This window comes from the organism of the source record quoted next, unplaced genomic scaffold, assembly GCF_019419815.1.
Source record: "Pyrus x bretschneideri cultivar Hongxiangsu unplaced genomic scaffold, Pyrus_bretschneideri_v1 Contig12, whole genome shotgun sequence".
Classification (NCBI taxonomy): Eukaryota; Viridiplantae; Streptophyta; class Magnoliopsida; order Rosales; family Rosaceae; genus Pyrus; species Pyrus x bretschneideri.
The window spans coordinates 5,487,346-5,513,450 of NW_025999413.1; the positions used below are offsets into that span (position 1 = coordinate 5,487,346).

General features: G+C 40.0%; 5 protein-coding genes, 1 non-coding gene and 1 pseudogene across 6 annotated transcripts; 3 read left to right on the forward strand and 4 right to left on the reverse strand.

The window, feature by feature from the left end:
- The first annotated feature begins 1,879 nt into the window (after window positions 1-1,879).
- On the forward strand, window positions 1,880-2,770 carry LOC103933470 (protein DESIGUAL 3-like). The gene is made up of 3 exons (XM_009343165.3): window positions 1,880-2,028; window positions 2,154-2,359; window positions 2,479-2,770. The coding sequence occupies exons 1-3, from the start codon at window positions 1,930-1,932 to the stop codon at window positions 2,654-2,656; spliced, it is 483 nt and encodes a 160-aa protein (XP_009341440.1). The 5' UTR covers window positions 1,880-1,929; the 3' UTR covers window positions 2,657-2,770.
- A 3,297-nt stretch (window positions 2,771-6,067) lies between these two features.
- On the reverse strand, window positions 6,068-7,523 carry LOC103933466 (STOREKEEPER protein). The gene has a single exon (XM_009343162.3). It carries the CDS (start codon window positions 7,445-7,447, stop codon window positions 6,257-6,259), a length of 1,191 nt encoding a protein of 396 aa, XP_009341437.2. The 5' UTR covers window positions 7,448-7,523; the 3' UTR covers window positions 6,068-6,256.
- LOC103944499 lies at window positions 6,068-12,138 on the reverse strand (annotated as a pseudogene).
- A 925-nt stretch (window positions 12,139-13,063) lies between these two features.
- LOC103933496 (formin-like protein 3) lies at window positions 13,064-18,266 on the reverse strand. The gene is given in 8 exon segments (XM_048577576.1): window positions 13,064-13,730; window positions 13,732-14,097; window positions 14,099-14,209; window positions 14,319-14,554; window positions 14,798-15,000; window positions 15,089-15,548; window positions 15,637-16,402; window positions 17,170-18,266. Coding segments are annotated over 8 exon segments (2,688 nt in total). The 5' UTR covers window positions 17,326-18,266; the 3' UTR covers window positions 13,064-13,340.
- Window positions 18,267-19,263: 997 nt separating this feature from the next.
- Window positions 19,264-19,336, forward strand: TRNAA-AGC. The gene has a single exon. It is a non-coding gene; the product is annotated as a tRNA-Ala (tRNA).
- Window positions 19,337-19,416: 80 nt separating this feature from the next.
- Window positions 19,417-21,684, forward strand: LOC103944502 (putative pentatricopeptide repeat-containing protein At3g11460, mitochondrial). Its single transcript, XM_009354962.3, has one exon. It carries the CDS (start codon window positions 19,531-19,533, stop codon window positions 21,664-21,666), a length of 2,136 nt encoding a protein of 711 aa, XP_009353237.2. The 5' UTR covers window positions 19,417-19,530; the 3' UTR covers window positions 21,667-21,684.
- Window positions 21,685-21,701: 17 nt separating this feature from the next.
- LOC103944501 (beta-amylase) lies at window positions 21,702-25,427 on the reverse strand. Its single transcript, XM_009354961.3, is given in 9 exon segments — window positions 21,702-22,034; window positions 22,115-22,165; window positions 22,167-22,355; window positions 22,725-22,934; window positions 23,025-23,288; window positions 23,383-23,547; window positions 23,779-24,177; window positions 24,292-24,360; window positions 25,022-25,427. Coding segments are annotated over 9 exon segments (1,797 nt in total). The 5' UTR covers window positions 25,256-25,427; the 3' UTR covers window positions 21,702-21,818.
- Window positions 25,428-26,105: the final 678 nt, after the last annotated feature.

The window sequence follows — 26,105 nt, forward strand, 5'->3', positions numbered from 1 at the left end:
ATTTTTATCCTAATCGTCACGCGTATTGTGAAGCCGGGACTCTCTTTTTCCGATGTGAAAGAGCTTTTTCCGGTGACCCTTGGCGAAACTCCGTTGAGGCAAGGCTTGAATAATGCAGTTTCTAGACTTGAATGATGTTCTTCGGATTATGATTTTCACCCAAAATCCCCTACCTTACTCGGATTTCGCTCAAGTCACCCTCACCAATGTTAGCCCCGCCACCGTTGCAACGCCGCCGCCTCAGACTACTCCCAACTCCTGAGGTTCCCCAAACACGAACCCATTTCGGACTAGAAGGGATTACTTCCCAACCCCAACGTTTTACCATTGTCCGCCTCATCTCAACTTGCTGCCCACCACCCATTTCTCTCCAACTTCGCCTGCTCCGCTGCGTCATCTCCAGCACGACGACTACAAATCCACTTTGTTTTGTTGCATTTTTTAGACTTTTCCAATGAGTCAATTTGTTCTCTCATGAGAAGAAAACGGATCTATATGCATTAAAAGTTGTATCTATATGAATTGGATGGTATTTGGAAACACTTTGTGTTTGGCTCGCTTAGCCTCCCTGGCAAAATAAAAGAGCAACAGTGTGTTCCATTCATTGAGCCCAACAATAGTTCTATGCATAGCAACACAATACCTTGCTATTAAGTGGTCGGACAAACCTAATCACTTGACACCTCTACGGAATATTTTCTCATCAAATAATCATGTCCTATAAATATCCACAAAAAATTGGAGAGACCACAGAAGTGGAAGGCCCATCGCATCTGGGTCCAGATGAATAGAAAAGTAGGCCCAAGGCCCAAAGAGTGTCTCTCCTGCAGCTCATGAACTTGCACATTTGTGGATCACCAAAATATGTAACCCAAGAGACGTAAAGATCCATATACATACCTGCAAAGCCCAACTATTCCTGATTCAAATTCAGTTACTTCTTCCTATCCTAAAGTGGAATAATCCCAACCGACCCAGAAGGAAAGGAAATAGTCCCCTGCCGACCTAAAAAGAAAGGAATAGTCCCCCAGTTTGAGAAAATTTAGAAATCGTTTCACCATGGAGAACATAAATATCTCTGTCAATATACTTATGAGTATTTTTACTACCTTTCTAAAGAAAATGATTGAAATAAGACTAAGCCATATTTATAAATAATGATTTTCACACTCATATATCTCATCGCACTTCCACATGTTATTCAACTTTTGAATTTGAATAAATTCAAGAAAGATTAATGAAAAGAGAAATGATGAACACGCAATTTTTCTCCTCTTACAGTATTCCGTTTAATTTTGTTTGTTATTTGTGTTTGATTTATTCCATTAAAGTGAGATTTGTGAGAGGCTAATGATGTTTGGAAATCAACTCTCTAATGGGAAAAAGAAATGAAGAGATGAGGATAGACTGAAAAAACGAGAGTGTGAAAACCACTCACCCTTATCTTGGCAATATATTGGAGTACCAACCGATTATTGGCATACAGCAGGGCATATTAATCCAACTTCTCAATGGTGCCAAAACATCCTGCTTTGTTAAAACTTAAAAGTCAAAAAAGGGTCCTGCAATTACTCAGAGATTGACCTTGGGGAATGTGTGGGGTGGTGAAAGATGCTGAGGCACGCTGCTCTATGAGCTGGTTTATATGAGCTGGTTTATGCCCTACCTTGCTTGCTTCCCATCAAAGGAATCCACAACACGACCCAAGAAAAAAGAAGAGAAAGAAGTCCCTAAAGCAAATTAAAGCTCGCACTGTGTAGACAAAAGAAGCTTTTTTACCCACTTATCCCACCTCCTTGTAATCCTTTCTTCCACACATACTTTTCCCTGCAGTGTGGACTGTTTAGTCTATCCCCTTACATACAAACTCCCCTTCCTCCCACCCTCCTCATCATCTAAGAGAGATCTAGAGAGAGAGAGAGAGAGAGAATGGTTAAGATTGGAGGGTTCTTCGTCTGCCTCTTGATCGTGGCAATAGACATCGTAGCCGGGATTCTTGGCATCGAAGCAGAACTCGAACAAAACAAGGTACATACCTATCGCCTCGCTTATTTTTACACAAGCGATACTACAAGATCTTAGGTACATGAGTAAATGTTTTTAATCAGTTGAGCTACAAAAGCGTCTTGCCATAATACTGTTGCTTGCAACAGGTGAAACACTTGAGACTCTGGATCTTCGAGTGTAGAGAACCAAGCCATGCAGCATTCAAGCTAGGGTTAGCTGCAGCCGGACTTCTGGTTCTTGCACATGTTATTGCAAACTTGCTTGGTGGATGCAACTGCATTTGTTCTCAGGATGAACTCCAAAAGGCCCCTCCTAATAAGCAACTCTCTGTCGCTTGCCTCGTCTTAACTTGGTACATGTCGATAATCGATGATTAGGTTAATAGTTTAGCGGTTGCATTTGATAACCATGATCGTTTTCAGTTTTCAGTTTTCTTTTCATGTTCTTAATTTGTTCGTCGTTGATGATCAGGATCATTTTGGCCGTTGGATTGTCGATGCTGGTGATAGGAACTTGGTCAAACCACAAGTCAAGATCTTCATGTGGTTTCACACACCATCATTTTCTGTCGATTGGAGGCATCGTGTGTTTTGTTCATGGGTTGTTTTGTGTAGCTTATTACATATCTGTCACTGCCTCTACTGGTTAATACTTTAGTTAGTTTCGTTAATTAAGCCGCGATTAAGGATTAATGTTACCTAGTTAGTTTCGTTAATTAAGCCGTGATTAAGGATTAATGTTACCTTGTTCATTTGCTGTTTTACTTTACTAATCCATCCCTTTCATGCAACGTCCTATCATCTAAATCGAACCCTTTACTCCCTCTTTCCAAGCGAGACAATAGTAGTGCAAATCTTTCTTTTACTACTTTGATTAATTTAATACAATGCGCTAATCTTTCTTTTCCACTGATTAGTTAGGATACGGAATGGAGATTATAATAATAATAATAATATAACGATAATGTTGGATGTTTCTTTATTTTGTTTTGTCTTCCCTTCTCTTTTAAAGGATGCATATGAATTGCGTATGCATTAACGTGTGTGGTATGTCGTAATCCTGAGATATAAATATAGAATTTACGGATCTCTATAATTACATTATTAATAATTTTTATATATAAAGCCATCATTCTAAAATGATGAAACTTTCAATAATCCATTAAACTTAATATTATAAAGTCGGTTGAAATAAATATTAATAATCTCTATATATAAAGTCAGCATTCCAAAACGGTGAAGCTATATATAAAAAACGCGTAGAATATAAATAAATAAAAAAGAAAAAAGAAAAAAAAAGAGGTAATTTATAGAGATAAAATAGTAAAATGACTATATTTTGAATTAAAAGAAAATTAATTAAAAATTCTAAAAAATTAAAAGAATTCTACGTAAAAAGCAAATTGCCACACACGCTAGGGCGTTGCAAGAGATCCATTAAACTTAAATTTCGATGTAACATGATTTATTTTAATTGAAAGCTTAATCTACCATAAGATTAATCTAAGGCTCATATGAAAGAGATCTTCAAAATGAGGACCTTACAAGAGCATCTATAGATCAAATGGCCCATAAATAGGTAATTAAGCTGATACAACACAAAAAATTTACCTTGGAAGTGCCCAAATCTTCGCTAAGTCGAGTAATTAGAGATGACCAATATATAATTTGAGAGCCATGCTAAAAGGAGTTTAGTGAGCTTTTTGTTGTGGCGTGACATCCTTGCAACAAATAAGCATGCAGAATTGCTCCAGGACCAGCCATTGAAGTCCATGCATTCTTTAGGTACTCTTCTAGGGTTGGTGTGTATCCACTATAAATGATGTACAAGATGGTAAGTGCAAGCACATACAAACGATATTAGAGGATAGAGAGTCGAACTTCAGAATTTTTTAGTGTAAAAGTAAATGTTTTTAACTAACTAAGCTACAAGTCTGTTGTTGGTTACCTCTTTCTTAATATAGGGGAGGATTACATGATAAGTGCCTTAGTTAAAGCACTTTGACCTCGTTTGGTACGGATCATTGAAATAGAATGGATAAACCACTATTTTAAGGTATGTTGAAGGCATAAGAGAAAAAATTGTAACCAACTGGAGCTAGGAATAGATTGCTCAAGAGCAAAATGTACATCCTTTCCAATCCTCCCCAAAATAGTAGGATTAGAAGGGAGAAGATATCTTCATGTTTAATTCCCTTCTAATCTTCTCAGAATACCTTAAATATGGAGTGTTATCTCATTCCAATCCAATTCTCTATACCAAACGAGACCTTACGGTGTTCATTAAGTGATTATAAGGAAATTACCTCTCAAGTGTTTCTTCCTAGAAGTGATTCTAGCATCAAAATAATTGCTTATTGTTTAGCGTATGGCAATTGCTTAGCAAAATTCACATTAATCTTTGGGAAATGTTACCTGGCGAGAAACACTTCCTTCAGAGAGAAGGGGAAATGTTGCTGGCGAGAACACTCCCTTCAGAGAGAAGGGAAGAGAGATTGGGACGGGAAGGGGAGAATTGCCCCCGCCCCGGGGGTGTGGTGGGGGGTATTGGTGGGAATTGAGTCCCGATGACACATTCAATCATCTTTCACCAAGTGCATCATCAAAGAGCCATGCTACTCTATTTTCTGGATGTATCAAGAAACTACGATTTGTTTCTGCAGGAGTTGCCAGAACGCAGAACCAGAGCTAACTAAAAGCACAGTGGATGTAGGAGAACACTACAGGCAGAAAGAAACACACAGGAGGCTAACTCGCCTCTGTGTATGGGAGGAGCTCGCCTTGATACATAGTGTTGCAAATCCATGTACATGGAGCAGCACAGGCAGAAAAACCCACTAAAGAGACTAAACAGTTCGTGTCAATCGAAAGTTCGAATCTGCATTAGCAAAACCTGCACCAAAAGATTGCCTAGGTCCAAATTCAACATCCTCCAAGTAGACTGGCGGGGCAAACACTGCCACTTAGAAAGGGCGTCTCTTTGGATCTAGGCACAAGTGGACAGAGTCTAAAGTTTCGTATCAACACAAATGCAGAAGGGATTAGTAGCCAGAATATTTGAAACCATAAACTTTATACAAACTCTTATCCAGATGCACAAGTTCTAATTGATGAATGTAAACATGCACAAATTACATATCCTAGCCACCGTCCACCATTTGAAACACTATCCAAGTAAAAGACCCCTACAATATGATAGTTCTATCGTGTTAGTCATTAACTCTAATATCCCTTGAGAACATATAGCAACTAAAAAATTCGGATAGACAAGTCGCTGGTGTCCACAAAGCTTACTGATTGGTTAATGTTATCAGTTACCATCCTGATTCTTCAGACAACAAGGAAACTCTTCAAGATGGACTCTACTTACCAGTAAGAATGTGTATTAATTAGGAGCAGGATTGTGAAATGCATCAAAATTGTATTAAACTCTTGGACACAACTCCCTAGCAAGCTAGTTTTACAGGGACAAGTTTATATCATTTGGTACCATAGCATCCATACGCAGGGTACACGGTACAACTCCATGGTGAAGTAACCTTAGGGAGGGTTGATATCTGTAGACAGAACAGAAGGACCACCGAAGTCACCCAACTTGGAAGGATGGGCCTCCAGGACAACAATTGTGGAACATGATTGAATGTTATGGGATGGCTTATGATTCTATATCTAAGATTGGGACTAGAGTGCATATGTGAAATACTCGACAGCATTCCCTTTTTACAGGGACAACTGTTCCCCTGAGTTCATATCAACTTGATAAATTGCCTACCTGATTCTTCAGACTACAGATACATAGAGTCCTACCAACATCCCCCACCACCAATAAAACAAATTGATACCGTGCAATTTTCTTTTCCGGTTACATGAAGGCAAAGCCAACGAACTAAACAACAATCATCCTAGACCGGACTTAACAGTCTTATCAGTTACCGTGCAATTTGTAATATTATATTTCCAAATCAACCAGACTATTCATCAGACGTCTCTTCCAGTACAACAAATCAAAAGGAATTCAATTCCAATGAAGGTAAACTGCAAAATATAGAGGCACAATGCCATACAGAAAATTACTTGAATTATAAGAAAATGATCTCCATGTGACACATCATGTATAGAGCAAAATTTGAGAACCTCCAAGCATCAAACAAAACAGGTTCTATCATAAGAGAACCTATACCACTAAGTTTTCGACTCAAAATATTAACATAAAATCCATGAAAAACCATGAACTACCTTCAAGATAACCTCTAATCCTTCAAAGACTTCATCGAATCCAATACAAGTTTAGTCTGCTCCTGTATCAAATCAAGCTTCTTGACAGACAAATCCATTTCAATGAGCTGCAATACCCTCCACCTCTCCTCCAACTCTTTAGCCTTGGAACTCCCAACCAAAGAAGGCATCTTCTCAATCAAAAGTCTAGTTAAATCCGACCTCGGTGCACAATTGCCCGTCCTCAAAGAACCACTCAGACATGGATACTTAGACCAAAAGTCGTCCTGGTCAGCCTTAACTCCTCTATTAGTCACATTATTCTGCACCTCTTTCTTCACAGACACGTCTGAAACCGGCAAGGCCAGAACCGTATCATTGTTAACCTTATTATTCTTCCTCAGCGGCTTCCTCTTACCGCCCTTTACATTGCTATCGAGTCCATTAGCCTCAGAACCCCAAATCTTTTTGCACAGCTCAAAGCACTTAAGCTCATGGGGCTTCGAAAACACCGGGTCCTCGCCATCCTCTCCAGCCTGGTACTTCTTCTTCAATCTCCTGATCTTATCAGTCAACTTCTCAACCAATTGGTCGATGCTCAAATCGACCTGCAAATTATTCTTGATGAACTCAAGGAATGGGGCCACATTCGAACTCGCCGCCACACCTTTCTTGCTTTCGAACTCTATAATGCCCTTCAGGATCGTTATCTCATCGTCCTCGCTCCAAAAACGCTGCCCCTTTTTAGCATCCTCATCGTCGCCGCCGACTTTCTTCTTCTTTGAGTTTTTCGGCTTGGGCTCGGTCTCCGCCGGTCGCTTCGACCCGGAACTGGGCGCGGCCGCCGGCTTCGCCGAAGCAGTCTTCTTGCTGGGCATAACGGCGTTCGCGGGCTTGGAGACGATCGGCTTGACGGTGAAGTCGGAAGCTGACGGCGAGTGGTTATCGGACTCGGTCTCCGACCCGGATCCGGAATCGTCTTCGGAGGCAGAACCCGATTGGGGATTTGACTTCGTGACCGCCGCAGAGGGCTTGTCTTCCTCCTCCTCCTCCTCTTCCTCCTCCTCCTCCTCCTCTTCTAAATCATCGTCATTGAGATCCACAGATCTTGCTTTGCTGACTTCAACGGCGTCATCTTCTTCCTCTTCCTCTTCGTCGATGGTTTCATCGTCGGAGTCCTCCACCACGGCGGGCGGCGGGTCTTCTGCAAGCTTCTTCGGAGCCATCGGAGGAGAGAAAGTGAGGGTCTTGAATTGGGAAAGCTTTGATTCTGTAACAGAGCCGAGCGACAGTCAAAAGCGAGAGCCCTTTCTTCGAGGACAAAGGGCTTATATAGAGTTTAGTAGTAGGGTTTTCACCAGAAACTTAGTGACGTGTCGGTAATCTATTGGCCTAAGACGGTGGGACCGCGTCGTTTTGAGTTACCTTTCAAAGTTTATATTATTGTTAATTTGACTTGTGTGAAATTAAAGGGGAATTTTTATAATAAAATAAAATTTGATTTGTGTGAAATTATATTATTGTTAAATTTATTTATGTTCAATTTTAATTAGAATATTAAAATGGTATTATATGAAATTTTGATTGACAATCGGGATTTTATTAATATGTAATTTAAATTATAAATGGGAAATATGATAAAACGATGACTAATGTTGCGTAGATTGGTTTTTTAGATTACATTTATAAATCATCAACAATCACGTTATACAGATTAAAAAAATATAATTTAAATGGATAATTTCTCTAACATTATCCTAAAACGAGAGAAATGTTGATATGGTAATATATACAATCAATTTTCAATGTTCAATCGGTATATTGTTTCATGATAGCTGCAAAATATGAGTGCATATTCGTATGTAATTATGACGACTGACGATTCACTCACATCGATGCATGTTTGCCTGAGCATTCACATTAGTCATACTGCTTGTTCGCTTACAATGTTGCAATCGATCGGAGATATAAGATTCAAAGGAGTAATTTGTGAGTCAAATTAAGCATGTTCCAAGTTTTCGAGTTACAGTAAACCTCACATGATAGAATCCAAATTATGTTTTGGTAATAAGAGTGTAAAATTATAAACGATGGAAAAAACAACTAAGTTTCTGATCTTTCAAACTTCACAAGTCTTTTTGTACATAAGAAATCCCATTTGCCTTTGGATCCATGGAGTCCCTCTGTGCAACCAACAAATTTCAAAAACAAAATTCTAGGGTTTCAGTCGTTCATTCATCTTTCACCATATGCAAAGTGCATCATCAAAGAGCCATTCAACTCGATTTGTTTATTCACTTTCTGGATGTATGCAGAAAAGAACTAAAATTTGTTTCTGAGGAGTGGTCAGAACGCAGAACCAGAGCTAAGGCAGATGTAGAAGAACAGGCAGAAAGGAACACACAGGAGGCTAACTCGCCTCTGCGTATGGGAGCTCGCCTCGGAACATAATGCTCGAGCTCATAGTGTTGCAGATCCATGTAGATAGAGCAGCACAGGTGAAGAGAACACTAAAGAGACTAGAACAGCATTTTTCGTGTCAATGGAGTTTGAATCTACGTTAGCAAAACCTGCACCAAAAGATTGCCTCGGTCCAAATTCAAACATCCTTCAAATAGATCAGCGGGGCAAAAACTGCCACTTAGAAAGTGCATCACTTTGGATCCAGGCAACAGTGGACACAGTCAAAAGTTTCATATCAATGCAGATGCAGAAGGGATTTGTAGCCACCTTCCACCATTTGACACACTATCAAAGTAAAAGACCCCTACAGTATGATAGTTCTTTCACAATCATTAACTCTAATCTCCCTTGAGAACGTATAGCAAGTGAAAAATTCGGATAGATGGGTCTCTGGTGTCCATAAGAAGCTTACAGATCTTCAAGATGGACTCTAATTACCAGCAAGAATGTGTATTAATTAGGAGCAGGATTTTGAAATGCATCAAAATTGTATAAACTCTTGGACACAACTCCTTAGCAAGCTAATTTTACAGAGACAAGTTTATATCATTTGGTATAATAGCATCCATACGCAGGGTACACGGTACAACTCCATGGTGAAGTAACCTTAGGGAGGGTTGATATCTGCAGACAGAACAGAAGGATCGCCGAAGTCACCCAACATGGAAGGATGGGGCCTCCAGGACAACAATTGTGGAACATGATTGAATGTTATGGTACGGCTTATGATTCTATATCTAAGATTGGGACTAGAGTGCATATGCGAAATATTCGACAGCATTCCCTTTTTACAGGGACCAATCTTCCCCTGAGTTCATATCAACTTGATAAATTGCCTACCTGATTCTTCAGACCACAGATACACAGTCCTACCAACATCCCCACCACCAATAAAACAAATTCATACTATGCAATTTTCTTTTCCGGTTACATGAAGGCAAAGCCAACGAACTAAACAACAATCATCCTAGGCCGGACTTGCCAGTCTTATCAAATACCGAGCAATTTGTAATATTATATTGGGTTATTATACAAAATGGTCCGAATTGAAAATCAATAGAAATGGTCCCTGAGATTGTCCTTCATCTATGATTTTGGTCATTCCGTTAAAAACTCTTTGACAATTTTCAAAGCTTCGTAACTGAATCGATTCTTATCCAAATTCGACTCATAATATATCAAAATGAAGCTAAGAAAGTATAGAACAAGATTATATCTATTTGGAAGCCCAATGATTGCCGGAGATGGCCGAAAAATAGCCTAAAAGGTGACTGGTCAGCCGGAAAACTGGAAAACTCGCCGGAAACTGGGTAAACAACTCGCCGGAAACTGGGTAAACTTTAAACGTTCATAACTTATTCAATACTTAACGAAATTGAGTGATTCAAAAACGAAAATCATACTACTCGACGAGACGAAGAGAATGGTATCTTTCTTTACTCCTAACTCGTGGTGGTTTGGCCGGAAGACTGCATGAAAGTGGCTAACTCGAAAATGGTTAGCCACTTTCGAGCCATTGTCCGACCAAACCACGGCAAGTTAGCCTTCGAAAAATATATCATTCTCTTCGTGTCGTCAAGAAGTATTATTTTTGTTTTTGAATCACTCGATTTGGTTGAGTATTGAAGAAGTTATGAACGTTTAAAGTTTACCCAGTGAGTTTTTCAATTTTCCCGCGAATCAATCACGTTTCAAACTATTTTCCGGCATCTTCATTTTGATATATTATGAGTCGAATTTTATTAATAAACGATTAAGTTACAAAGTTTTGAAAATTGCCTAAAATCGTTTTGAACGGAAGGACCAAAATCATGGATGGTGGACAACTATCTCTATTGATTAAATCTCAGCAACCATTTTATATAATAACCCTCCCAATCAACCACACTATTCATCAGACATCATCCAGTACAACAAATCAAAAGGAATTCAATTCCAACGAAGGTAAACTGCAAAACAAATAGAGCCACAATGCCATGAAGAAAACTACTTGAATTGTACGAAAATGATCTCCACGTGACGCAGTCATGTATAGAGCAAAACATTGTTCTTTACCAAAATTTGAGAACCTCCATGGATCAAACAAAACAGGTTCTATCACAAGAAACCTATACCACTAAGTTTTCGACTCAAAATATTAACATAAAATCCATGAAAAACCATGAACTACCTTCAAGATAACCTCTAATCCTTCAAAGACTTCATTGAATCCAATACAAGTTTAGTCTGTTCCTGCATCAAATCAAGCTTCTTGACAGACAAATCCATTTCAATAAGCTGCAATGCCCTCCACCTCTCCTCCAACTCTTTAGCCTTGGAACTCCCAACCAAAGCAGGCATCTTCTCAATCAAAAGTCTAGTTAAATCCAAACTCGGTGCACAATTGCCCGTCCTCAAAGAACCACTCAGACATGGATACTTAGACCAAAAATCATCCGGGTCAGCCTTAACTCCTCTATTAGTCACATTATCCTGCACCTCTTTCTTCACAGACACATCTGAAACCGGCAAGGCCAGAACCGTATCATTGTTAACCTTATTATTCTTCCTCGGCAGCTTCCTCTTACCGCCCTTTACATTGCTATCGAGTCCATTAGCCTCAGAACCCCAAATCTTTTTGCACAGCTCAAAGCACTTAAGCTCATGGGGCTTCGAAAACACCGGGTCCTCGCCATCCTCTCCAGCCTGGTACTTCTTCTTCAATCTCCTGATCTTATCAGTCAACTTCTCAACCAATTGGTCGATGCTCAAATCGACCTGCAAATCATTCTTGATGAACTCAAGGAATGTGGCCACATTCGAACTCGCCGCCACACCTTTCTTGCTTTCGAACTCTATAATGCCCTTTAGGATCGTTATCTCATCGTCCTCGCTCCAAAAACGCTGCCCCTTTTTCGCATCCTCATCGTCGCCGCCGACCTTCTTCTTCTTGGAGTTTTTCGGTTGGCCTCGGTCTCCGCCGGTCGCTTCGACCCGGAATTGGGCGCGGCCGCAGGCTTCGCCGAAGCAGTCTTCTTGCTAGGCATAACAGCGTTGTTGGCGGGCTTGGAGACGATCGGCTTGACGGTGAAGTCGGAAGCTGACGGCGAGTGGTTGTCGGACTCGGTCTCCGACCCGGATCCGGAATCGTCTTCGGAGGCAGAACCCGACTGGGGATTTGACTTCGTGACCGCCGCAGAGGGCATTTTCTTCCTCCTCCTCTTCCTCCTCTTCCTCTTCTAAATCATCGTCATTGAGATCCACAGATTTTGCTTTGCTGACTTCAACGGCGTCGTCTTCTTCCTCTTCCTCTTCGTCGACGGTTTCATCGTCGGAGTCCTCCACCACGGCGGCCGGCGGGCCTTCTGCAAGTTTCTTCGGAGCCATCGGTGGAGAGAAAGTGAGGGTCTTGAATTGGGAAAGCTTTGATTCTGTAACACAGCCGAGCGACAGTCGGAAGTGAGCCTTTACATCGCGGACAAAGGACTTATATAGAGCTTCGTAGTAGGGTTTTCACCAGAAACTTTGTGACGTGTCGGTAATCTATTGGCAGAAGACGGTGGGACCACGTTGTCTTGAGTTACTTTCCAAATTTATCCCACGTTAATTAAACGGGAATTTTTATAATAAAACAAAATTTGATTTGTGAGAAATTATATTATTGTTAATTTTTATTTATGTTTAGTTTTAATTAGAAAATTAGAATGGTACCATATGAAATTTTGATTGGCAATCGGAATTTTATTAATATGTAATTTAAATTATAAATGGGAAATATGATAAAACGAGGAGTAATGTTGCGTAGATTGACTTTTTATATTACATTTGCAAATCATCAAAAATCATGTTATACAGATTAAAAATTATAATTTAAATAGAGAGTCTCTCAAACATTATCCTGAAATAAGAGAAATGCTAATATGGTAATTTATACAATCAATTTTCAATGTTCGATTGATATATTGTTACATGATGGCTGCAAAATATGAGTGCATGTTCGTATGCATTATGACAATTGACCAGTCACTCACATCAATGCATGTTCGCCTGAGTACTCACATTAGTCATACTGCTTGTTCGCTTACAATGTTGCAATTGATCGGAGAAATAAGATTCAAACGAGTAATTTTTTAGTTAAATTAAGTACGCTTCAAATTCTCGAATTAGTATAGTAAACCTGACTTTGTAGAATCCAAATTATGTTTTGGTATAAGAGTGTAAAATGATAAAAGATGGGAAAAACAACAACAAAGTTTTTGATCTTTTAAACTTAACAAGTCTTTCTGTACATAAAAAATCCCATTTGCCTTTGGATCTATGGAGTCCCTTTTCAACAAGCACTCTTCCTGGAAATACACAACCTTTGTGCAACCAACAAATTTCAAAAGCAAAATTATAGGGCTCAAAAGAAATTAGATACCGATGAATTGCGCGAAAGTACCGTCTCTTCATCGTGCCACAGCGATTTCAATGCCGTCTGAATTTGTGGACTATACAATCACAGAGAGAATGGCACAAAAACTTGAAGGCTAATTTCATACTGCACACATGGTTTTAGCACTACTGCATTGCTTGAACTCCAAGCAACCGTTAATGTGCTTGCAAACGCAACCAAAGCATAAGTGATACGCAGGCGAAATTCTTCCAAATTAAAATACACCTATTCTAAATGAAAAGCTAGGTCTCATCATCTGAACTGAAACCCTCCTCCACCCGCCGTTCTGCAATTGCTGGAAATAGTCGTTGACGCATATCTGTAGGTGGTGTTTGACGATTTTCTGGAGTTGTTTCTGTCGCCGTTGGGGCCTGGGCCTCTTTCTTGGCATTCTTCGCCGCCTTCATTGTTGAATTTCGGACCTCTGTGCATACCTTGTTTAGAATTACCAAGAAATCTCGTACAATCGCAAACAAGCGAATGCCTTCATCCCTCCCTGCGTTCCCGTGGAAGTAATCCGCTGTGCTCTTCACAAGAGCAGTTATCCTCTTTTCTTCTTCCAACAGCCATGTAATATCAGATTCCGCCCGCTCCACAAAACTGGCTAGTGTCCGTTGGAATTCACTATCTTCAGTCCATATTCTTCATCTCAACATTTATAAAATCTCGATTTTTTACTAAGGACTGGCCAAGATTTGCAACTGTCGACGTTAGGCCATCAGCATCTACAAGTGCAGCCTTTTTCACATCTTCAAGTTCATCGCTTAAACCTGAGACAACCTGAAGACCGAGGTTACACAAGTGCTCCTCTGAGTCCTCATTGACATCCTCAGCTATGTCCTCTGTACTCAAGTTGGACATGCTCCGGCTTTCTCTGGCTGTGCGAATAGCTCTTCGACCCTCAGAACGCATGATCTCTTGAACTACAAAGTGCAAGAGTGTGGTTTTGCCATCAGTGCCTTTTACATCAGCGAGTTTCAAAAGCGTATCAAGCCTAAACTGCCTGCGCACCACCACGGTAGGTGCCATCATTCATACGGTTTCCAGTTTTGAGAACCGCTTCTAAAAGTTTTAGGAATAGCCTGCTCTTTCTGAGTTTGTTGCAAGCAACCTGACATTTACGGAGAGGAATAGTTAGATAATACAGAAACATTGAAGGTTGCTTTGACTAACTATAATTGTTCGATAGATAGATTGCATTCGCAGATCAAGAGTCTCACCTCTAAAGTTATGAAGGACTCTTTAGTGGTAGAAACCTCCTCTGGCAGGGAACACATGAACAACAGTGACTCCATGCGCTTAAAAGCAAATGGTATGTCAACCATGGCTTTGAGGAACCGCTCTGCGTGACCAAGTTGAGCAATATTCCCTGTGAATAACCTAAGCTTCAATTCTTCTTCCGCAGTTGGTGCCATCCTCAACAAGTTTTGGAGGAACTCCACAGGAAGCTCATTACCTGATTAAATCAACAAGGGTAAGAACCATGTTACTGATAAGAAATAACACATAGACTAGCCCATCGTCCAGGATAAATGATTCAAAACATGGTATTTCTTGTTTTTTTTCGATTCAAACATTGGAAAAACATAACATGGAACTTCAGAGAGACGAGTGGCCAATGATGAAGAGTTGTTCCCATGTAAACAACACAAGGTGAATATCTCCTAGAAAACTTTCTCACGATGAGAGAGAGACTCACCTTCTCGGAGGGCATCAGCAACTTCTTCCGCGGTCAAATTCAATGCTCGTAGAAGAATTGCAAGATTTTGTGCTTTCTTTCTGTCGATAATTTGAATATACTGGACTGCAGGTTCTAAGGCTGATGCTTCCTTCCTCCGATCATTTTTGGCTTTATCCGCAGCGTTATAACCAAATAGCGACTCTATCTGCTCCTCATTGAATCTGTAAATAAGTAGGAAGTTAAATTGGAGTATATAAAGTTAATTGTTGATGAAAAATTAGATCCATCAAGAGAAAGTTAATGCCTTACTGGAATGATCCTGCACTGATCTCATGCCAGACCATTGACTGATCCGAATTGGTATTAACCTTATCCCAAAAGAATGGCTTTAGCTTGGTCTTTTGAGATCCCTCAGCATCCATATCACCACTACCTCCACTGTTTGCTTTGCGATGAGGTCCTATAGGCGGACGGTTGTTCTTGCCAGGCAATGGTTTCGGTGGAGGTGCAACTTTCGGAGGTGGTGGGGCCTTAGGACGAGGAGGAGGAGGTGGTGGTGGACCTGGTGGTTCAGGTGGTGGAGGAGCTTGTCTTCCAGGGGGAGGTTTTAGGGGAGGAACTGACCCTCCTGCCACGGCTTCTGATGCAGTTGCATCACCAGGTGCAGATTCATTTTCCTTTTTCAGGGCCATATTGTTTGCAAAATTTGCACTAGTGCCGAACTCTTTGTTACTGGAATTTCCTAAACTAGTAGACTTCTGAGAAGAACCTGTGGCATTACAAAGATTGTGACAGGCCATAGAATGCAAAGAAAATCATCATCAATTGGTGGAAGAGGCTAATAATTGTGTACATACCAGCGGATATTGTGAGAAGAGGCCTATCATCATTTGGTCCATTTCTTGGACCAATTTTTCGGCTTCTCCTTTTCTTAATACAGCAGAAACAGAGAAGTGCAACAATGATAAATATTACAACTGCAGCTCCAGCAATAGCAATTAGTTTAATCACATTGCTGTTATCCTTTTGTGGCGCCTTTTTTTTACCAAATGAGGGATCCTTTGCTGGTGGATTTTTCTTTTTTGGTGAGGGTTTCGCATCCTTTGATGGTGGATTTTTCTTTTTCGACAAGGGATCCTTTGATGTGGGATTAGGACTAGCACGAAAAGTTGTATGAGTTTTCATAGAGGATGAAGGTGAAGGTGAAGGTGCTTGATATCTAGGCAACCTAGCTGCAGGGCCGGGAGCTAGAACTGGAGCATGCCCTGGTTGTGGAGAAGGAGAAGGGCTTGGCGTTGTTGGCTTACGTGAATTGCTGGCCAAATGTCTTCTAGGAGCATCCGGCCAGCCTAAAAGCCACTCTAAGCAGGTGAGGAACCAATTTTTCGAGGTAGCCTTTTCTTCAGAAGCATGAAGCAGAAGCCCTTTCTTTCTTAAGCAATCAAAAAGTGTTTGTTTCACACGATGAGGGAGAACTAAAATTGCATGGTGTATGTTGCTTTTCGTTAAGAACGTTGTTTCAGAGTCAGCGGCTGCTTCCTGTGGAATGTACAAGTTAAAATTTTCGATAGCATCTTTCTCATCTATCAGTTCTTTCCTGCAATGGATCCATGCCTGCTCTGCCTGCAGTAACAAGATCTAGTCAAATTTCGGTGATAAACATGTTATCCTCTTGTACAATAATGAAGTAGCTATCATGAGTTCAATTTTCAATACAACAATTACAAAAAATTTCGATCTTTTGCCTTAACGCAGTTGTCATTTCTCACACAGCCGAATGCAGTTTCACGGTATACAGTCTGCTATTGCTTTTGCTGGTGGAGTTTTCTATCTTTTCTACAAGCCATTTGCTCCTGTCCTGTCTTTAACTCAATGTAGAGTTACATGTTGGCATATATAGCTTGAGCATGAAGAACAAAGTGCACATAATTTGCAAATTCATCCCTCCATGTTTTAGCAAAACAAAAAATGGATTGTGTCACCTAAATAGGTTCTTAGCTTCTTCAGAACAGGAACCTGCTAGTGTTACATACAAACATGACAAGCGGAAATTGAAGATCAAATTCATTTTTCTCGAGCCATATTCTAATTAATCTAATCAACATCATGCAGAAGAGCGGAGGGGAAACACACTACTCTAGCCAACTTAGGTACGCCCAGGTCATCGCAAATTTGACTTTAATTTTCTCTTCCCATTAGCAACCAAGACTAGTTCTTTCTTGCTTTCAATACAACATCGCATTGCAGAAGCGAGAAAAAAACTTACTTCGAATAAAACTTTAATTAATTTCTAATTAAACGCAAAATTTGGCAACAACGTAGCTAACAATCACGAAGGAAGAAAATAGCAGGAAAAAGAATTAAGAGGGTAATTCAAATTATGTTCATACCATGTCTTCGTCTATCTCCTCCGAGAGCCAATCGCCATTGCCGAAAAATGTTTCTCTCGTCCTCCTCACACCCTCCGACGCCCCTATCACCAACGCACAAAGCAGAATCACAAAAACAACCGCATAGCTGCCTCTTCTCATTTCCATCCCGTCCATATATTTTCCTTCTCATTTCATCGAACTTGTCTTACAATCCTCAATTTTCTCTCCAACCAAACAGAAACGAAACGTTTCCAAAAGAGAAAAAACCAGCCTCGAAGCTCCACCTGCAAGTTGCAACAATGGCGGCCGCGCGCCCTTCTGCTCCGCGTTCTTATCCCCACGTGATTAAAATCTTCAATTTTGACGGCAACCCACGTCAAGTTTCTCAGCTATGCGAAGAACCCACAGTTTTTTTACCATCTCGATCGGAAAAACACAGACTTTGAAGATTCAAACGTCGAGATACGAACATGCAAGAGCAGACCAAAAACAACAACGCCTGCAAAACTTTATACTATTTTAAAACGTCAAAGCATTGCTGTTTTCACGACCGCCATTAATAAACGCAAGAAAAAAGCTGAATCAAAACACAAATTCATGGGGTGGGGGCTCTAATCTAATTCAACCCAGAAGGATTTTAGCTAATCTGGATATTTTTTGTGATAATATTTTTTTCTGTTTAGATTTTTGTTCGTCGGGATGTTTCTTGTTTTTCGGGGGTTTAGGAGGAGAGAGAGAGAATGACGCGTGATATAGACGTGAGGAGAACAATGTGGGACGTCCATGGTTGTCTTTAGACTTATTTTGGTCTTTTGTCTCTTGACCTCCCTTTGGCTTTTACAACACTTGCCTTCATCCAATTTTTTGTTTTTCTCATTTTATTCTTATCTATTACTTTTCACATTTTTATTATCCCAAATTTAGCATCTATGTTTTTTTATTTGGAGTGGAGGGAAGATTGAACATCACCTCTCGAGTTCAATGATAAATGATGTTAACTAACTGAGTTACGAATTCTTTTGTTTTGTTTAACGAATTCTTTTTATTATGCATTTATATTTGAATTTTTTCTCATAGTTCAGACAATTTTAATTGCCAATTTTTTTTTCTCGCAGTGTGGTGAGAAATTAGTTTTAAATAAATCTATGTAGTGAAAAAACTGCTACCTATGGTAAAGTTCGTTATCAAATCGAAATTTTTGTCAAAATTTCATCCACATGCAGAAGTAAAAAGGTAATTTCATTACTAATCTTAATCACCCACCATCTTCCCCTCTCTCACATAACCCCAAACTCATTACCCAAGCCATCCCCACTCACTACACTGTTTATAAAATCAAACCAAATTCAATGTTTTCTTCATGAATTCTCCATATTTAATGTTCACTTAAACATAACTAGTATATGGGCACATACAAAGAGTGTGAGAAATTTTTTTGTTTTGTTTTTGAAATAGAAGAGAGAGGAAGAGAGTGATAGAGAATGTGGGAGCGGGAAGTATTTTTTTTTTTTTTTTGAATTAGAGATATATTAGGATTACATGTAGGTGAGACTTTGAAAAAAAAAAAAAGCAAAATTTGGTTGTGTGAAATTACATTTCTACCCCATATTTTTTATTCGTGTTCTGTTTTAATTATAGGGTTAAAATGGTAATTTCATATGATTTTGGTTGATAATAAGTGTTTCATTAATTAGTAGAGATATGCAAGTTGACATCCATATTTTTATTCAATATTCATTGAATCTAGTACTAGCCGTATAGTTAAGTGCTCTAGCATTTGGCCTCATAGTCTCGGGTTAGAAGGCTAGTATCGTAGAGGAATATAATTTGGCATGTGGTTCAATATCTTAGTAGGGTAGGATATTAAGTTTTCACCTATGCGTCCCGAACTCCTAAGTTTGAAATTTCCGTCTTCCTAAATTATTATATTAATTTCAAACCCTCCCCTCTCCTCCCCTTTCCCTTTCCTTAACAATAATAATCTTTTAGTAGATTATCCAAGCCAAACCAATCCTAAATCATAAACGGGCACTTATTTCATGCGTCTTTGTCCTTATATGCATTTAAACAACTGAAACAGTTATAAATAATTCGTACATAAACATGTCAACAGGGGATGTAGCTCAGATGGTAGAGCGCTCGCTTAGCATGCGAGAGGTATGGGGATCGATACCCCACTTCTCCATTCTTTTTAAACTTTTCGTTTTTTTATCCCTTTTTTTTAACTCCTTTAGTACTGCGAGTCTGCGGTCTGCATACAAACGGGAGATAGCGAAATTGAAATGCCCGCCACCTCCTTCTTCTCTACTATTTGAAAGCTCGTGAATACACACACACACACATATATATATATTTCATGTTTTGCAAACTTGTTTTCTGATGAACGGCAATGGCAGTCTCAATCTCAAACACCTCAAAAAATCTATCTGCTCCTCCACTCTCCATCTCAAACACCATTCTCTCAGCCCACCATTCACTTCCCTCCAATGCGGAACCATCTTCCAATCTCTCACCAAAACCAAATCCTTCCCAAAAGGCCAGCAGCTCCACGCCGTCTCTGTCACCGCCGGAAATCTCATCAACAACACCTATCTCAGCACCAAGCTCGCCGCTTTCTACGCAAACTGTGGTAAAATGCCCCAAGCGCAACTGATTTTTGATGGGATTGTACTGAAAAACTCGTTCCTGTGGAATTTCATGATCAGGGGATATGCCTGCAACGGATGTCCGTTCAAGTCTCTGGTTTTGTACCGTGAAATGCTTAGTTTTGGACAGAAGGCGGACAATTTTACCTACCCTTTTGTTCTCAAGGCGTGCGGTGATCTGTTGGTTGTGGAAATTGGGAGGAGGGTTCATGGGGAGGTTGTGGTTAGTGGGTTGGAGTCGGATGTTTATGTGGGTAATGCTCTTCTGGCAATGTACTCCAAGTTCGGGGATATGAGGTTGGCAGGGATGGTGTTCGATAGAATGCCTGGGAGAGATCTAACTTCTTGGAACACAATGATTGCGGGTTGTGTGAGAAATGGTGACCCAACAGAGGGTTTAGCAGTTTTTGAGGAAATGGGGAAGGCGGGATTGAGAGCAGATGGGACAACTTTGCTTGGGATACTCTCTGGTTGTGCTGAGTTGATGGCCTTGAAGGAGGGGAAAGCAGTTCATGCATATGTGGTTCGAAACAGTGGTGAAATACATAACGAGTTTTTGACCAATTCTCTTATTGAGATGTATTGTAAGTGCAAGTCTGCGGCTTATTCGAGGCGATTATTTGATGGGGTGAAATTGAAAGATACTGTGTCATGGAACTCTATGATCAGTGGTTATGAGCAGAATGGAGATGCTTTTGAAAGCTTGAGACTTTTCTGCCAAATGGTTATGGAAGGTGCAGAGGTTGATGAAGTAACTGTCACAAGTGTGCTCGGAGCTTGTGACCAGATCAGCGCCTTGCAATTTGGCATGTCTGTTCATTCATGCATTGTCAAGAAAGGGTTTGGTGGAAATATCTTTGTGGGAACTGCCCTTGTAGACATGTATTCTAAATGTGGAAGTTTGTCTTGTTCCCGTTTTGTTTTTGATGAGATGCCTGTAAAAAACTTGGTTTCTTGGAGTGCTATGGTTTCAGGATATGGTGCTCATGGGAGGGGAGAAGAAGCAATCTCTTGTTATCACGAACTGGTAGCAAATAATTTCACTCCAGATGAAGGGGTTCTCACTTCTGTTTTGTCAGCATGTAGCCATGCCGGCCTAGTCAATGAAGGTAAAGATATTTTTAATAGAATGACGGTAGAATACAATGTGAAGCCTGGACTTGCTCACTATTCATGTTTGGTGGATCTTCTGGGAAGAGCAGGGCGCGTAGATGAAGCATATGAGCTCATTAAGACCATGCAGGTAGAACCTAGCAGTGATATATGGGCTGCACTTCTTTCTGCTTGCAGGTTACACAAGAATGTTATGCTGGCGGAGATTGCTGCACAAAATGTTTTTGAAATGAACCCAAAAGGAGTGGGGAGCTACATTTGCCTTTCCAACATTTATGCTTCTGAGAAGAGATGGGATGATGTGGAAAGAGTGAGAGCTGTGGTGAGAAGGAAGGGACTGAAGAAACCACCCGGCTGCAGCTTTGTGGAGTTAGATAGGATGGTTCATAGGTTTTTAGTTGGAGATAAGTCACACCCACAGACACGAGATATTTATGCCAAGTTAACAGACTTGAATCTGCAGCTCAAGGAGGCTGGATACAAGCCAGACACCGCTTCAGTGTTCTATGACGTTGAAGAGGAAGTAAAGGAGAAAATGCTTTGGGATCATAGCGAGAGACTGGCAATTGCTTTTGCCCTTATTAACACACAACCTGGGACAACAATCAGGATAACCAAGAATCTTCGTGTATGTAACGATTGCCACACAGTAACAAAAATGATCTCTATGCTTATGAATCGAGAGATTATAATGCGAGATATCCACAGGTTCCACCACTTTAGACATGGAGTATGCTCTTGTGGGGATTACTGGTGAATGATTCTGTCATGAGATTGTCTGTACATTCATTCTATGGGAAATACAGATTCTTTTATTCAAACAGAAAACATCTCAAATTGTTTTCACATTGCCAGTTTGCCACCCCATGCCAATTTATAGGTTGCTTTTCTCCCAGCCTTGCTGTTGTATCACTTAAATAGAGCTAAGATTTTGCTTATCAACTTAGAAAGTAGGCCAACAAGTCCACCAGCTCCATCATTGACACTCATATCTGTTTCTTTATCCCATGGGAATGGCTCCTCTGCTTTGGTTGCTTCCAGAAGATCTTCAATCGAAATCTCTGGTTTCGACCTCTCCAAAGGACCTAGGTGGTGATTGTACTTCTCTGGGTCTGGACAGTAATCCTGCATAAATGAGGGATCCGATGACATATTACACCATGAAAGAGCATATTCTTAAATCACATACACGAAGATTTGTTTACCTGATCAGCATGCATCTTCTTTACAAATATCTTGAATATATCAAGATTCGTACTTTTGTAGTAGTTCATCAGACAAACGAAGGTATGTCACCCCATACATCCTTAATTTTGGTTGGCCGTCTTTATTGATGCCATTTGGTCTAGCATTTAGAAGGATTTGGTCATAAGCCACACTGTCGTATCTAGAAAGTGCATTTTCTCCGGCAACTTCTATGTTTTCTCTCCAACCTCCACTCAAAACCTGCACATGTATTTTGCAAAACATGATTGTCAAGAATGCAGTTGTCCATTTTCAATCCATCCTTAGTTTAACTTGTTTGTTCCTTTTTAAATTTGTTATTGATGTGCTTTTTACTTTCCATATTTTTGTAATTGAATAGCATAAATTCGTTAAGAAACATGTTTTATTTAGAACCTGGGTTTTACTAGATACTGTATAATTGTCAAACTAAAGAAAGATTAGTTTTTGTATGGTTTTCCAAGACAATCATTTCGACATGTTTTATGGAGGGAATTGTACAAGAAAACAACAGTGAAACGGATTTTTTTTTCAATGACAAACGAGACCTGAAGTAGGAAAGCTGGTCTTAATAAATTTCAAGATGTTTACCTGCTGAACAAGTTCCTCAGGCGCACTTTTGGCATCAGCACTTTGTTCAGAGTTCCTCATCTCTAAACATGTGAAATTCAAAATGGCATGATGCCTTGACAGCATCCTGGCTATAGGTCGGTACCCATCTCTATCTTTCAAGTTGTAGTATCCTGCGGTAAGCTCCGCGGCGTGATTATCAACTTCATACCACCAGTGGATTCCAGATACCTGTAATCAAGCAGATTCTCGGATTAACATTGGGTGAAAGATCGTAGGTACTGCTAATAAGAGTTTTTTTTATGACATTAGAATATTTACTTTGGCTGCTAGCTTTAATTTACAGCCCACAAAAACTTTGTTGGCTTCATCCAGGATCTGATCACCATGGATCAGTAATTTGTTAGAGTACCAAGTCAAGAAGAACTTCCCTTTCTCAGTAACATATGTCCCATTTGATCTGAAGAACTCTGAGGATTCAGGAGTGTCATTATATTCTCCGGCGTTATCTGGCAAAGCCCATTCAGGATGACCCGCAGCTGTTGCAGCCTCTTTGAACTCTGCTTGGAGATACTTGTCATAGCACTGCAATATGGAATAGGTAACGTGTTTAAAACTAAAACTTGCTCGAATATTTCCAGTAAGCCATGGGATCGTCATGTTAATAAATCAATCCCACCTGAAATTCTCCCATCCCTGGAAAAGCCCACCCTTGACTTTCCGGATAAGAGGGATACCTGAGCTCTCCTGCCGGTCCAAGCCCTACTTCAATGTCTATAATAAGTCCAGTTTCTAGAAAATCCGACATGTTCTCTCTGAAACTTTTCATGTAATCACTGTATATCTGTAACAGAACGATTAACATATAAGTAACCTTGATAAAAATGAAGGAAACTTTAACAAAAACACCACATTTTTACACTAAAAAGTCAATCCTGGTACTATTCACCGTATTCTTTATTTCGTCCTTATCGTTAAAACTCAAAGTTTTCAAGTTTTTTTCATTAGTTTTCCTAAATATGAATGCTAGTTGATGGCATGAACATTTTACATATAGAAATCTTGTGAACCTTACCTGCACAGCAGTTCGTCCATCAAAGAGATGCAGGTTATCCACACCTAGAGTGAGGTATTCCGGGTTCCTATTACCTTTGAGATTGGTATAAAAGATATCAGGGTCTGATTCTCCGATCTCAAGCACCCATTTGGGAATGGGGATGGTTACAACATCTCCTACATTCCCACCACATTGGTGGAATGACATTATAGCTTGTAATTTCAGCCCACAATCTTGAACTGCTTGAAACACGCTCCTGTAAGCACTCCAGTCATACTGCTTAGGCCCCTTTGATTCTATGATCCCCCACCACACATCTATCATGACCCCATCAACACCCGCTGCCCGTAACTCCTTCAGATCCTTAACGAGTTTGTCCCCGTCTTCCAAAACATTGTCAACCGTAACAACTCCCAACTGGTACGAAGAAAAACCCGAAAGGAAAAATTAGAACTTTTACTTTGTGATGATCATTATATTTCATACTATAATGCATACATAGTGTGAGTGAAAAGAAGAATCATGACTTACAGGGAGCATCACGAAGATCGGCACATAGTTTTTGAGCATTTTTTCTTGATAAGTGAGAGTGGTTGCAACCTGCGTTGTTGTGTAAGAGAAGATTTTTTAGGGTTTGATTTGTCTGACGGATGGAGTCGGTGCAACTTTACTGCTCCCAGCTGCCTTTTTATAGAAATATATCACTATCCTTGGTAACCCAAAAAAGAAAGATAAGGACTTCTTCTGCTGCACCTTATCTTTGCACACACACACAGTCTTGGTAGTCCCAATGGGGGGTCATCTATCAGCTGAATCCACATGCTTTTTTTGTTTGCATTCTTTAGGTGCTATTAAGACCACCTCTGAGGGTCTGATCCCATATATGCCCTCAAACAACTTTACAAAATTAGGTCATAGATGCCTTTTTACAAGGGGTATTAAGGTCATTTTATCCCATGGGACACCTAAAGCTTCATTAATCTTAGAGTGAAAAGTAAAGTTGCCCTTCAAGGCTTTTAAAGTTAGTTCAAACTTATGCTTTTTTGTTTGGTCAGTACTACAACGTCATGCTTCTTGCGTCTGTTTCAGTAACTTAACTTAATCATGCATTATTATGCGTTTTAACAATCTTACATTAATGATTGACTTGAGATACCGCAACAGTGACATTCCTATTTTAGGGAAGTTTTTATCCTGTTGCCATCCTTAAGATATGTATGGAAGAATTTGTACATGAGAGGATTTTGAGGCAGTCACTTACCTTTCGTTCTGTGGTGGAGATTTCAGATGCAATAGCTCGAGGACTTTGGATTGCACTTCGGGAGCAGAATGCCGGAGCTGAATTGACTCCTTGCCTCCATACTGTACTTGCTCCCTCTGCACTCTCGAGTACGTTTAAAAATGGAAAATGCCGGCAGAAGAAGCACCTACTGTGGTAAGCACTTATTGTCTCCCCCAAACCACCTAGAGCTGTTGTTCTTGTCAATGTTGTCATGGTGACTATATGTATGGCCTAATTGTCACCAAAACAACAATTGTATGACATTATTGAGCAGAAAGGGAGTCCGTAAGACATGAAGCGTGATGTAGCATGAAAACTCTGGTTTCTTGTTGCCTGCAACGATATATAGGTTATGGTTATGGAAGATTAGAGAGTTTTGGTTGGAGAGGGAAAGAGAAGACAGTGGCCACATTATTTTCTGGCCATGCTTATTTTGATGATTTATTGTTTCTTTCAAGTCATTTTCTTCTCCATTTTTTCTGTGGACTTGAGAGCATCTGTTCAAAAGATAGAAACAAAAAAATTGCATCCAGACAAAAAAAAAGTTTGTATCCCTTTGAAAAGAGGCATGCCTTTTCTTTTTTTGACGAATGATAGGATATTTATTCATAACAAACCTTCGTCACTTTAGTAGGCTAGTCATGGCCACTAGCAGATCCACATAAAGGATAAAGTGTATGCAATGTCCGCTTACTCGCTATGAAGGCAAGATGCTTGACAAAATGCTTCATAGAGTTTAAGGGTAATGTAAGTAGCGAAGAGAAACAAACCGAAACGTAGTGCGAGCTTCATCTTGCTGTTGGGAGGGAATGTTCCTGGATTTTCCTTGGCCATGGCTAGTTAACAAACTCTTCATAAATATGTTTCGTCCTTACCTTCAAGTGAATCGAATTGGAGACATCCTCAACGAAATGGAGACAACCACTACTAAATCAAATGCGTCTTACTTGTTAATTGTGATGTGAAGCAATGGTTTTGCCATATTGGGCTCAGGTAGCATCGATCCATTCATTATAGAGACTGAATTTAGTCTAGAAAAAGCCCACAACTAAAAGGCTTCAAA